At 40.1% G+C, this 14,584-nt stretch overlaps 1 protein-coding gene across 1 annotated transcript in view; it reads left to right on the forward strand.

Moving 5' to 3' along the window:
- The first annotated feature begins 4,042 nt into the window (after positions 1-4,042).
- LOC139740624 (C3 and PZP-like alpha-2-macroglobulin domain-containing protein 8) overlaps positions 4,043-14,584 on the forward strand; it is a 43,558-nt gene continuing 33,016 nt past the window's right edge. Inside the window, exons 1-3 of the mRNA XM_071651208.1 lie at positions 4,043-4,761; positions 10,475-10,626; positions 12,511-12,533. Coding sequence (XP_071507309.1) covers positions 4,685-4,761; positions 10,475-10,626; positions 12,511-12,533 — 252 coding nt within the window. The 5' untranslated portion in view covers positions 4,043-4,684. The remainder of the gene's footprint in view (positions 4,762-10,474; positions 10,627-12,510; positions 12,534-14,584) is intronic.

Below are 14,584 nucleotides of genomic sequence, written 5' to 3' on the forward strand. Positions count from 1 at the left end.
CCCCCCCCCCCCCCCATCCCCTTGCAAAATCCAAGACCGAAGTGAAACAAGGTTGTTTACTCAGATAGAAAACATGGATGACGTTGAATAGTTTGTGTGTTTTATAAAGTTTTTACAAGTTTTCCTTTTTTTTGTGTAACCGTGTCTTACATGGAGTAGTATTTGCAGGTGCGGGACCAATAAGCCAGTTCGTAATTCGTTCATGTGCACATTGGTACTATATACATGACCTTTACAAATTGCATTGCCTTTTCTCGATTGGTTGTAAGGCACTTCACTTGTTTTAAAAATGACATAATGCATAGGCTTGCCCGACGTAACAATTTATGGAATTCATGTTCAAACAAAGAACAAATTTGTGTGTAGATGACCAGGTGACCTGAATAGTCCTTCAACTTGGGGAAGTATCTATTTCTTAGTTTTCACTGCATGCTTTAACAAACCTTTTCTGTTAATCTTGCCAAATTACCAGGTCTGCTGTCAGGTGGATGTGCTGGCAAGCACCATTTGTAAGGATCGCATTAATAATCATTGCATCACAGATGCACATCTCAGTGATTTTAAAAATCGCCATGCCCTTTTGGTACAAATCACCTTTTTTCCCTCCTCATGCGCAAAGTGGAACTATGAACTGGCTTTTAGAGGAGGACTTCTAGCGACATAGTCGTCATCTCGTCAAGACGCAATAGCGCCACTTACGATATACGACGTACTCAATGTACTCACAGTTGTTGACGAACAGTCAGGCGTGCTCTATGGTGTGAGCTAACACACTGTTGCATATCAAAACTATAATACGCGTGATAGCATAGATTGTTATTGTTTTCCCACTTTCATTTAAGGACTGTAACCCCTTCCCTTTAAAGAACCTCACTACTAATTTATTGTAACTTTAGAATGATTTGATTTTGACAATACAGTACTTACATAGGTACCTATTTTTTTTCTTGAATGTTAATTGTTTTGCACAATACACAGATAGTGCTGTATAGAGCGCGCACAGATACTGACGATGCAACGATGGACGACGGCAGGGAACAAGATACGATATCAGTAATCGTAACTTTATTGTAGATAAATTATCCGAGTTACTCCCAGCACTACTGTGCGTCTATATGCAACAATCTCTTAGTTTCGATTTGCGCTTTAGTTGTGCGAACAGTAATGGGAAAAAAAAGTTTCCCTGTAATGCCTCATTAGTTTTCAACATCATTAAATACATGTAATGCACAGCAGTGTTTATTTTAAGAGTTGGGTTCACGGGAACTAGGTCTTTCACACTCGTAGCCTTCGTCAAACACTGCAATATATTGCATATAGGGCCTACTGTCATCTATATTACGGCACTCAGTTGTGATTTACAACCTGTCATTAATGTAAAAGGTCTATCTGGTGTGTGTGTGTGTGTGTGTGTGTGTGTCTGCCTAGAGTCCAGAAGTCGTCGTCCGGAGGACAAAAGGCTTGAATCGGGGTCCTGACGGAGCGCTTTCCCAACTTATAGTGCGATTCACCACGTATACAAGTTGACTCTATATCATGAAGGTATATGTATAACTAGGCGAGACTCCCAGTAGCTATACCTTCTTGCTTTATTCAAATAAAAACAAAAGTATAATTAAAAACACAACATGAATCGAATCCTGCCTAAGTATGTATGCCCATGATTTCTTCTTTTTTTTTGTCATGGTTACTACTTAAACACTGATCAATTGGTTATTCAGTGCAGGCAATTTGTTAATAAGTTGCTTAACTCGACGGAAGAATTGCATGAATTTGAATAATTACGCAGTACCCGCTGGTCCTAGTGGATAAGACGCCTGTCCTGACTCCGGAGATCAGGAGATCGTAGGTTCGAATCCTGCCTTAGTATGGTATGCCCATGATTTCTTTTGTCATGGCTACTACTGAAAACACTGATCCATTCAGTGCATGCTTATTTACGTTGATGCATGGCAATTTGTGCAGTTGCAAAAACTACGGCCGATTCTAATTCATTTCCTACCATCACGTTTGTATGAAATTCATCTTTTTATCCAAGCCATCCTGAACGTGTTATGAAATCGATTTCGATAAAAGAGCCGAATCGGACAAAGTGACGAAAGTTTAATCAAGATTGGACAGAAAATAAGAAGTTGTAGAATAACAGATTTTCATGGATTTTTTTTAATGACATTGTGATTTTCTTAGAATCCACATAAATTAATGTTATGATCTCGTAAGTCTCTCACAATCTACACAGATATCTTCACCAAATCTCCCTTTCTGAAAGATGAAATTAAATCAAATTTAAAGTCACATCAAATTCCTGTTTTACTGTCATGTCATAACATATACCTTGAATATTACTATTAGGGGAAAAGGCTGCTAAATGACAGACCAAAACCATGACTATGGTTATTTTGTTTACAAAGCAGTGGAAAATTGTGAATTGATATCATCTCCTTGGGTAACTTGCGTAAGTGGATGCGATCAATATCACCGTTCGGTGAAAAAAGTGTTGAAAGTCCTTTATTTTTATTGACAAAATTAAGTCAACTTTATTTTGTGGTCATCACTTTCAGGGGTCAATGGTCAATGGAGCTTCTCCCCCTTATACCCCTTGCGAGGAGAAGAATCTCGGGCTGAACACTTGGATAGTCACGGGGTTTTGGTGTGGGTTTTATTTCAATCGTTATTTTTTTATGTTGTAAGAGACACAAAAAATGTGTTTCATGGCCCCTGTTATGTCCTATGTTAATTATAGTGGAATCTTCCATCTTTCTATTTGCTCCTATTCTTCTTATTAATGTCAAATAAACATGGAATAGAATATACTCATCTATTTTGTCAGTGTTTTCCTCTACTCAAAGACGCACGTGCACTTGCGTCTATGTGTACAGGAAAACAACAAAAATATGACACACACCTACAACATTCACACAATATTTTCTATTAATGTAATTATGGTCTATTGCAACGGAATTCTGCTTACATTCAAGAAGTTTACGGATTTAAATTTAAACAAAATATTAACAAGTGTTACATGTATTTTTCCCCACCCTTGATCATTACTTCTATTGCCCCATACCACAATATTGCTATATGTAGTATCAACGGCATCGCTCTTCCCGCAAAACCAGTTCTCGTACTGCTTCTTCATGATATATCTAGTTGCTCCTTCTCCTTCAACTTCCGCATATACTGCTACTATTATAGGCTACTTGGCTTAAAACCAGTTCTATTTCCACTGCTGCCACACCTTACAACCACTGCGCCGCCACTACCATCACCACAAGGCAACAGTTGATACTGATCTGCCTTACCCTAGCTAGCAGGCCTACGACAAGTTCCTTCTCTTTGTCGATAGGAATAACCAGCGAAGTTGGAACCTCCCTGGAATAACTGAAAACAATTTAGTGCTGGACTTATTCTTAAAATGTCATGTGACTGTATTCTTGTAAAATATTGCGGCGGTTTCTTTTCTATTTTTGGTTGTTCGTAAATAATCGACGCCTGCACTGCTGCCAGAGTCTTAAGATTGTGTCTGAAAGGCGTCTGGATGCTTGTAAAGGTCTCGTAAACCTTGGCTCTTCAAGGTTGGCTAATTGATAAGACTTAACCGCTACCCTTCCAATCGTGATGGGCCTCTTCGTACGGTAGCTGGCAGTAGTTATTGCGGACATCCGATTTTCCTTTCTTCGCAGCATTAGGCCTCGTTAACATATCACGTCACGACACTCCTCCGCAGCACAAGAAAATGGAAATCGAGGTCAATTTGTCAACGTCTTTCACTAGTCAGGGACTTTCTTCGGAACACAGGGGCCCTGTAGTTCTCCCGCACAGGAGCTATTTGCTGCGGGACAAACCTGCCAAGAAGGTGCGCGGAATCTGACCCGCGCGTGAACCGTATCTCTGCACGGCTCGCTCGTACATTGCCAGCAGTATTTCTCGTTCCAGCGCACGCACACACACACCCCGTTCGCTCTTCCCTTTGTTCGCAAGGGGGAAGTGTTTATCTAGCCTATATCCGACAGTTTCTCTCAGTTGAGCGAGTGGGGAAAAAGGACTTATGACAGCAGGGTCATCATACCACACACAACACAACTTACATGCATCCACTAAGTACATGCTAAGCAGTCAAATCGCTTCATGCAGAAACAGAAGTTGGACGACGACAAGAGAATTCCGTTCTCTTCGCATTGGAGTTTGCACTCCTAAATTCGCTGTGTTTGTCCCGAACGTCGGTTTGCGAGAGAGTCCTGACAGCTACGAACAGAAGTCTCCAAAAGTTTGCCATGAACCTCTGACTTGAATCATATCGCCGAACACACGCTGTTGTTTTCATTGTGAAGAAACACTGCAGTGAATGACAACATGTGACTCTGGGACTCCGTCGAAGTCCTGCCGGTTCTGAAATTACCTCAAAATTAGCAAGGTCGAAAATTAGATTGTCTCTTTTTTTCATCTTTGTTCTTCAACGCATAACTCGGTGTACATCAGAAAAGGACACCCAACGCAACTTCATTTACCTCTACACTGTGCGACACAAGCTCAACAAGCCCTTCGCGGTACCAACTCCGAACCATGACAGACGGAGCAGTTGCCACAGTCTTTGCGTGATTGCTGCGATTCTGTCTCTCAACCCATAACTATTTCAAGACTTTTGCCGTCTCCCTCTGACTGATTTCACTTTTTATCTGTCGTCATGGAGCTGAGGGATGTCCGATTTGATCTTCTTGTTCTGACCTGTCTTTGTACTTTCTTATCAACTCTGGCAGACGGGTGAGTATATCAAGAATCTGTATATCTGCCAGTGCGTGGAAAGAGCGCAGTTGTAAAGATAAACAAAACATATACAACCAAACCATTAAGAGATAATAGAATTATCATGATAGTCTCAGCTGCAGCCCCCTTCCCCTCATGTTTACCTATAGAAATGGGGAAACGACTCCCTGGTCATCATCGGCCCTCCTCGGTCATGTGTGCCTACATAAATATATCTTATTTGTGTAATGTAATATATTTACCATAATTGCTAATGATGCTATGGAAGAAAATGGCATACGGAAAGGCAAAATAACTACTCTTAAAAAGTTATACTTTGATGTACTCACATATCCTAATAGTGTCTACATGATTTCGTCAAAATACTCTCATAATATCGTGAAAATTACTCTGCAAAAACACCAGATATATCAGGTCACTAAGTCGCATAATCCTCATCGTTTTGTCAGTATTCTCGTCACTCTGGATTTAAACTTTTAAAGCTTAGAACTTGTGTGTAGCAATTAATGGGAATTGCAAACAGTATTTTTATACATGCCAGAGACTTATATTCCTTCCAGGCTCTCCAGTGTAAAGAGAAAGGAAAGGAGGACACTCTCGTAAAAACAAGAAATGTGTATTTTTATTACCATCTTACTTAAAAGATAGTTTTCTTGTACCAAGGCCATCACAGGAAACTTATTCTTAGCTAGCATACCCTTTAAATTTATTTCTCTCTAAGAGAGGTTGAATAATGCACATTATCAAGAGAGAAGGAAAATGCTCATTGTTATAAAGATGTTATGAGACGATGAATACTCTACTCTGGGCATCTGGTACTGATGAAATATCCAACCGAGTGTAAGAAGCAGTCCTCCTGCATGCATGGCCAATGACTATCTGATGAGTTGACGAAGAGTTGCAGGAATCGGATTTAGCTAGACATGTTTTGATGCTATACAACACTAATGATTTCAAGGAGAAACTTTTGACGAAGCTTATTTAAGGCAGCTGTTACGTTCGCTACATTCAGTTTGCAGAAATACAAGTTCTTTTAACAGCGAGCACTTCGATTTATAGGAGAATATCAACAATTAATGAAAATAATATCATCCAATATCAGTACGGAGAAAAAGATGACTGTCTTTATCAAACAAACACACAACACGTGTCACGAAATGTAACACGTGAACTTTATCGTGGATCAGTGGTAGAATGCTGGGTCCGTAGGAAGCAATGATTGTTACAATCGGCCATGATCAAAGGCCAATACGAACTCTTGGCCAGTCCAGGTGAGTTTTGTTCCAACCCTTTTACTCTTTGCATTTGGCTAATGCCAACTGAGAGTTTCATGAAAGTTTTGCAAAGAACAAAATACATCACTCGATATTACCAATCAGCAGTGTTTTCTTTTACAACTATCAGTGTTTCCTTTTACATGTATACCTTTACCCGACCCTCTTTTCGACACTTCTGATTTTCCCGGATGAAACTTTTGTAAGAAGGAGCATCCATTGTTGTCATTTTGTTGCCCAGGTATAGAAAAGATGGAGACACAGGGAGAAAAATAAAAGTGTAAAAGTCATAAAAGAAAAAGGTGTGTGTGGTCGAGCATGATCTGGAGACAAAGGGCAAATAAAAGAATAAAATACAATTGTATCACCCGATGATACCCTCCCACGGAAGTCTTATTCATTGGAGTGAATGGAATTGATACAATTTCACTCTGAATGGGTTCTCTTTGAGTGACGAAGAATTATTCACGGTGGTTGGGCTTGAGGAAGAAGATTTGGGGATAATCTCGGCAGAAGGTAAGGCAGTAAGACGTTGATTTTCAAGGTACTTAAGAGTGATAGAAAGTGGTGATGGCTGCACACACAGTGTAGTCCTCTAAATAAGAGTGGGCTTAGTGATAATTGCATTAGCCTGATCCCGTTAACTCGTCGAATAATTGGCGGCCTTATAGTACAAAAACCGCGCCGCCCTCCCCAGCATTGTTGGTTATTCTTTGTAGACTCGTTCATATTTCTAGAGAATTGATTTTGCGATCTCGACAATCGCGGGATTAAAGCCAGCAATCCTCTTCATTGGCGGTAACGAACAAGGAGTGATTTGTTCGGTAACACGGCCTACTGGGGTGGCCTTTGTAAGATTCAGTCGTCTCCTTTCCTACTCAAAGAATAGGAAGCTGTGAGAGAACAGGTTGCTTACTGGCTTATTTTTGACTCATCCTATAGTTCTCGCTCTAAGAGCATTTCAACTGAAATCTATCCAAGAAAACGCTCACTTTCTCTCTCGACAATAGAGAAAGTGTTCGCGCGTAGGCTATACCTCCAAGCATTATATTGACTGCACTGCTGCTATACAGTGAAGGTTTACTACGTGAGGACTTATGACTTCACGTGTGAGATGAAGACCGGCGTGCACTACTAAGTTATACGCGCGGTATGTCGCCATGGAAACGCGGGTGGAAGTTGGTGGTGTTCCTCTCCGGATATCCCGACTGAGCTTTGAATTGGTAGAGCTTCTGATAGACAGACATCTTATCCAACAAAACAGTGACTGTTGACTGTTATATCGTTCACGTTGCATGATTTGAAGCTGTAATCCTCCCGTTTCGGATAAGGCAACAGATAGTGGGAATGGACTGTCATATAGTGATTAAAGAAAACGTGAACATCATTGATATAAAGATTCTGAAAAAAAAAGAAGAAATTGTGGCGGTAATAATGAAGTCATGTTGATAGTTGTATTGATAGGAATGGTGGTATGTGTTCAGAAAGTGAATGTGTTGACAATGATAATGATAGCAATAATGATGAAATACCAGTTACGATATAGTTATCGTAAAAACCTCTGCAACTTACACCATTAAATTTGCTATTTTTCTATTTTATTTAAGAATTATGTATTTAAGATTTACCGAGTGGCGTTTGTAGGTGAATGGCAGTATTAAAGAGACAGTCGCTAGCTCACGTTGAAGGGGAATATGTTTATACGTATACAGATCCATTCAATAAGTAAATCTGCCAACCCACCTATACGAGCTGAGCCAATCGATCAATCAGTACTGTTAGTCCATTAATATCTAATGCCGTTTCTTATACGAAACACCTACAGAATCGGGGAAAACCATCTATCTGGACTAGTTGTTGAGTGATTTTCCACTTTTTTCTCTCTCTGTTATTGGGAATATAATCCAGATAAATGCCTTTTGTTTGACTTTGGTGTGTATGTATTGGGAATGAATCCAGATAAATGGCCTATGTTTGACAGGGGTCGTACAGAATGGGGCTGCTGTTATCAACGGATTTTCTCTTTTTTATCGCAAGATAATATCTGACAAAGTGAACAATAAAACCAGTGATTATCGTCAGCAAGTCCGCATTGGTTAGTCATTCGTGGTAGCTGGGCTAGAAATACTATTTAGTGCCTTAAAAGTTTGGTTCGTAACGAGGGTTAATCCTGTAACAACTAGCAGCGTAAGATCTGGATTGACAATTTGGATAAACATGTTGTCCAAGGGACTTCATGATATCAGGATGAATGTTCCCTTTAAATATGAGTCTGAAAAGAAATAATGTTTAACACTTTATATAAGCACAAGGGCAAAACGAAATGAATAAAATCCGATGGAAATCAGGAAAGATGTGAAATTACGAGGTTGCGCTAATTTCTGCCAAACAATTCTCGAACAGTTGAAATTAATATTTTATATGAATATCATGAAGATGAATATCTTGTATAAGGTAAGAGATCGAGAGAGGTATAGAAAGATAGGTGTAATTATGTGTAGATTAAATTAGAGATAAGAAAGACGTAGAGAGGGGGAGAGATGGAGAGAGATGTGCAGAAATTGCGTGGGAGATTAACCCTATAGCAACTGAAGATTCCCTACGTAATGGCCTATTGTTCCCTTGAAGGTACAGTAATATTACACTCATTTCGCCAACTTTCTAAATTATGCAAAATAGATCATTGAATGTCGAAGTTTATTTGAAAGCCTATTAACACTTTACAAAGAGACTTATTTCTGACAGAAATAATTCTGACATGCTTTTGTTGACCTGTGACCTCTTTCAAATAACGTAATTATAAATTTTATATGAAAACAACAGAAATAATAAAACAATGAAATAGCGGACGGGCGGTTTCAGGCGTTTCAGTTACTAATGGAATTACACCATTTGAAAGAACAAAAACAGGTAAAAGTAGCGACGTAGTGCGCGTTCATGGTTATATTTCCAAATATTTGCAGCGCAGTGACTATGCCATCGCCATCTGCTTATATTCGAGAAGACATTCTTCGAGGATAAGTTATCATGTGCCGTGAATTACATCAACCCTCGCCGTTGCATGCGGACCCGGCCATCTGATGTTTAAATGACACAGTATCACGACAATCAATTAATGTTGCTAATGCAGCGCTTGCCTCATTGAGTAGATTGATTTGCTGCATTACGACATAGAATTTATTATCATCAGCGTTCAATGGAGAAACACCTATATGAAATTCAGTGTTTACAAGCTTCTCCGCTAATTTCGTATGTAGCGATAAGTTTCGACTCTGAAACCACGTGAGAACCCGTTATGACATCATAAGGAAAGTTAGCGACCAATCACTTGTGAAAAGAGTTCACCACATTTGGCAATAAGGCCCAACCACCAATCTGGCGTACAACGCGACGTTGCTTAGCAGTTGAGTTTTTGCTCCCATTATTTTGTTAATTTTGTCACCTTTTCTGTGTATGTCAAGAGTCGGCTTTTCTAGCGTTGCACACCTATTCCAGCTCTCCATACATTGTTGGTTTGGCCCTTGCAATCAATGTGCAGGAAACGGAAAGGTTATTTCCTGTGTGGGCTCGTATTATAGCACGAAGCCTACCAAGAGATTTCCTCTGTGGAATGCCTAGAAAGGTTGCAGTACAATCGCACTGCTCTGCCACCAGTGCATCCTGGTGGTTTACGTATATACGTCAAACACTTGTAGGACTTAGACACTGGAAAATGCTGTATTCGTGTAGTCAGTTAAATAGTATTTTGTTCGAGTGATATCCACACGATTAGAAGTGAATGTTGCTGATTATCCCCCCTCCCCCCCCCCCAAAAAAAAAATAACCTTAATGCGCTGAAATGAAGGCAGCTGAATAAAAACTGTAAAAGGGCATCATTATATTGCTGTCCTTCATAATTGATATTCATTTTTATGATTGCCATTGTTCTCGTGGTTATTGGGATATATTGAGTGAGGCATTTATTAACGGTCAGGCAGAAGCTACGCTCCTCATAAGTTTCTTTGACATTGGGAACGTCTAACTACATTTGATTCTGCCCCCAATTAATGTAGAATTCATTGAACAGGTCGCAGTACTTTTCTGACGGCCTATAGACACAAACACACACCCATTATACACATTGCATAATTTGATGCTTGAATAACGGTAATAGAAAACTTCCACAAATGTGACACAATTCACTGTACAGCATATTGTTTCCGTGATCCCACCGCAAGGCCTTTCTTATGTAACAAAATACTAAAATTAGATATTTCAGCGTGGTTTTTGTCATTTAAAAAAACACAAAGCGCGGAGAAGATGGGATAGAGAGAGAGAGAGAGAGAGAGAGAGAGAGAGTTTGAGAGAGATTTTGGTGGAGATATTCGTATGCTCAAAATAGGTACGGTCATAGTAGTGATGAGTACACTGTCATCATTTTCTCATCCCGGCTCCAGGGGCTACCTGGTCGCGTACCCTCTCGCCTTTCGGCCCGGAATGACGGAGCGTCTCAGCGTCACCATTTTCGACACCAGCGATCCCGTTGTCGTTGAGGCACGGATACGATGGCGGAACGAGACCCTGACCGAAGTCGGAGAAACGATCATAGGTAAGTTAAAACACGCTCCGACTTTGACAGATTCCGAAACAAGAACCCCCAACTGTCCTCTCAACCCATCTCATTGTCCAGAGGAGCTACGAGGTATTCTTTCACATCCGCGGTTCATGAAAGCCAGCTCGATGAAGTGTGTAAAAATACATCGTCTTTACCCTAAATTTACGGGGACTGCACATAATGTGAACATGAACGAAATCTGAGATGAAGGCGACAATCATTAGTCACGTATGAAAACTTAAACGAAGATGCAGGGACTTAAAGTGAAGATGCACACAAGTTGGGTCCGTCTGTAGGTAAACGGTATGATGGCAATTATGCACAAACCAGTTTTCCATTTGTTTAATATTCTGTTTGTCACACGGATGTCCCGACACCCGAGTCTGTTGCATTCAAGTGGGCTGTTAGTAGATTAAAACTATCGGAATCTTTTCCTATTTCGGCAGACGTTAATGACAATCTCAGGGTGAAAGGAAAGAAAATGATAATTTTCTTACTGTGTTCTGGTCGATACAAAGAGCAATTAGACTTCAAACTTTCTTCAAATCCGTGCTCGTTGGTGCGGCGGAAAAAAACAAGTATCTTGCAAAAAAACAAAACAAAACCGTAGAGTATGCTGTAATATTCGAATTGACAGAAACATTGAGATAAGAGAATAGGGAAAGGCGGTTATTGTCAGCAGAACAAAATATTTCAGTAACTTTTGTCGAGCAGTAATTGCAATCGTCGTGCGCGCAGCTGTTCACGCGACACAACGACTCTCCTGCACCTGTTGTGTAGAGTGTAGAACCAGACCGACATTTTAATTTTACAACGATGGTGTTGGAGTCAAAATGCCGCGACATAGTTTTGCACTTTACATATGTAAGTAGTGTTCATGAGTTTCCTTTGGCGTTCCTCTGCAGGTTTAGATCACTTCTTTAAGCCTTTTGATTCTCGCCTTTAACTCCCAGGCCACGGATGCGTAGCCTTGTAGCGCTGAAGATTGCACGGTAAACACAATATATAACGTGACTTTTACGTTCCAGTAGTACCACTTTTCACAATTCACGCGGCGTCTCAATGACCCGAGTTGACCCCATGGACTAATGGATCCTAGATGGTACACCGATGCCTGTCTGCTTTTACCCTTTTACGACGTCAGTGCTGCTGGGGTTAAAGTTCCAATTCGTAATATCTTCATTTCCCCCCATGAAACATCATCCCACCAATCTTTAGATTAAAAGTGACAGAAAAGACTCGTCCTCCATTTTGTCAATACATAGCATCCCCTCAGCCTCTGTTGAAACATTAATTTGACAACAGGGAGTTGAGATGAAACACATCCCTGATTACAAGTATTACAGACACAATCTAAGTATCATACAAGTAGTACACAAGCCTGGTGAAGCTATTCCGTTCTCAGTTCTTGTGCTCTGTTCATTGTGTAACTCACTTCTGTTAACGATACAGCCACATATTGTCTTGCTCTCTCTCTGACAAAGTGGTCTCAACCACCCGTTTGAAGTCGTTGAGCAAGGTGGAACTACATTCTCGATTTTGTGTGGAGTTGATAGAATTAGATCGGCAACAGTCTCGTGTCGTCTATCTATTTCTCTATCAAAGATCTACTTTTATATTAGTCTGATGTAGTGCTTAAAAGAAAATCGTTGTCCCCAATGCAACCATAGACAGAATGAATTAGTAATTGATAAAGACTGATGTCTTTAATGAAAGGATCAAACTAGTGGGTTCAGTAACAGTGATCAGTTGAGCATTCTTAGACACGGAACCGTGCCCTTTCTTTTCCCATGCCTAGAACTAAATCGTTCCTCAATCACTGAGTCAGTGTTTAATCATTTATGCTTCCTGTCTCTTCTTTCTTTCTCTCGAATCCAGGCAAAGGATACATCTTGATGAAGGTGAGTGTACCTACCACTCCTATTATACATCACACTCGTGTGACTGCCTCGTCAGAATAGATCGAGATTTTGACTGAACTTCCAAAAACACATCAGGCATGTCTGGCACGGGGCACGTCCCGTAATTGGACGGCCAACCTTTCACTTTTTTTTTAATAGTTTTATACGAACATGAAGATCGTCAGTCTAATGACGCGTGCGTAGCACACAGACATATCACACTCTTTGTTTTATCACAACATGGATTAGACTATCACTAGTAATAACTAACAGATAACAGATAGTATATTTTATTAGATATCAACATTTTTGTGCATCCTGTAAGCTTTGACCGTCAATCGAACCAGGGAAGTGCTAATCTCACCTTCCTGATCAAACTTACTCGTTGTATTCATCATAGCATTTTAAAACATCCACGTCTCTCACCTCTCCTGGAAACGATTTTCTTATTTTTTCCCGCCAATACAGTCGCTATACTTGTTTATGATAGATAAAAACACGACGAGAGTCATGTCGTGCGATCGTAGCTCTAATTGTTCCCCCATGGTCCAATCGACATTCCGTGCTACCAATCCGGTACCCTTTGTCCATATATCAGTCAAAGCGACAAGTGGATGCCCATAGCCTCACGCGAGTAAGGCGAGATTTTCTTACAGGTGACCGACCTCCACATTCAGGGATGGGCCCTGCCCTTTTTCTTCTTACAAACTCTTATGATAGCCATCAATACGGGATCCCAGGGTAACGGGGCTTTGACGGACAGAATTAATGACGTCCCTTCTGGCATCTTTACACACATGCGCACAAACTGACACACCCAGTGGGCTCGCAGCACATGATTTATGGAAGACTTTTGGGGGAACATCAAGTATTACCTTAATGCACCCCTGGGAGACACCGATAATGAGCTAACTGTTCTCCGTAAAATGGGATGTGTATATGTATATATGTGTGTGTGTGTGTGTACTTTTTGTAATAGCAGCTCTTCATTTGAACTCGTTGAAGACGGACTGATTTTCGTATAACACGCAATTCCCATTTACCCAGCCCGAGAATATTTGGGACTAGTCTTCTATGGGCTAAAGTGGCACTTCTCTTCATGTTTAAGGTGAAAATCAAATGAGCAGAACAATGACATTTTCATTGCTCCAAGGCAAGTGACTGCTTGTTCTCAGAGGAGTGATATTTATCGGAATTGTTTATACAAATTAATTGTCGATGGGGTGTCGATATCTTCACCTCACAAGCCTTCGTTTTGCGTACATGCAAACGTTCAATGAGTTTCATGCAATTTCAACAGCAAGAAGTTGAAAATCTATCTTTGTACAAACCAGGATAATATCTACGGCGATTTTCTAAAATCAACGTAGAGCTGTAGTCATTTGATATTGATGATGTATTTTGTGAAAGGCGGTAGAGTTGCTAAATTGCTTTTAAACGAAGTAATGATTTCATAACATTTATTCAAATCTGTAGCTGAGCTGTGAGCAGGTGAAACTGTGGCCTCATCTTACTTGCAATTATTCAGGAAATCGAAAGCATTTTTAAAGATATCTATAACTCCAAAAGAACTCAGAAAAAACAAACCTGTGAAGCTTGAAATCATACTCTTTTTGTTTTATTCCATTATGGTTCTGTTCTTTTTTTTTAATGACCTTCCTCTTTTCCTCTTCCTTTTTGTTTACTGTTGACACGCTGTGGAGGATAGCTTTCATATTCCCTTATGATCATTTTTAAACAAAATTGTCACTCTCCAAACTCTGTCTTTCTCTGTTTGATCAGGAGGTGCATGTTCACAAGTAATAGAATCATCTACGTTATGAAGGAAGACACCAAGATTTCTTCAAGATATTAAAGGACAAGTTCACCTTCATAAACATAAGGATTGAGAGAATGCAACAATATTAGTAGAACACATCAGTGAAAGTTTGAGGAAAATTGGACAATCGATGCAAAAGTTATGAATTTTTAAAATTTTTGTGTTGGAACCGCTGGATGAGGAGACTACTTCAGCTTGTGAGTCATATGCGTACAACAGTATGAAGTAAATG

The sequence above is a fragment of the Diadema antillarum genome, unplaced genomic scaffold (genome assembly GCF_040938485.1).
Source record: "Diadema antillarum isolate AM-2024a unplaced genomic scaffold, OU_Dant_1.0 seq00000870_RagTag, whole genome shotgun sequence".
In the NCBI taxonomy this organism is placed as follows: domain Eukaryota; kingdom Metazoa; phylum Echinodermata; class Echinoidea; order Diadematoida; family Diadematidae; genus Diadema; species Diadema antillarum.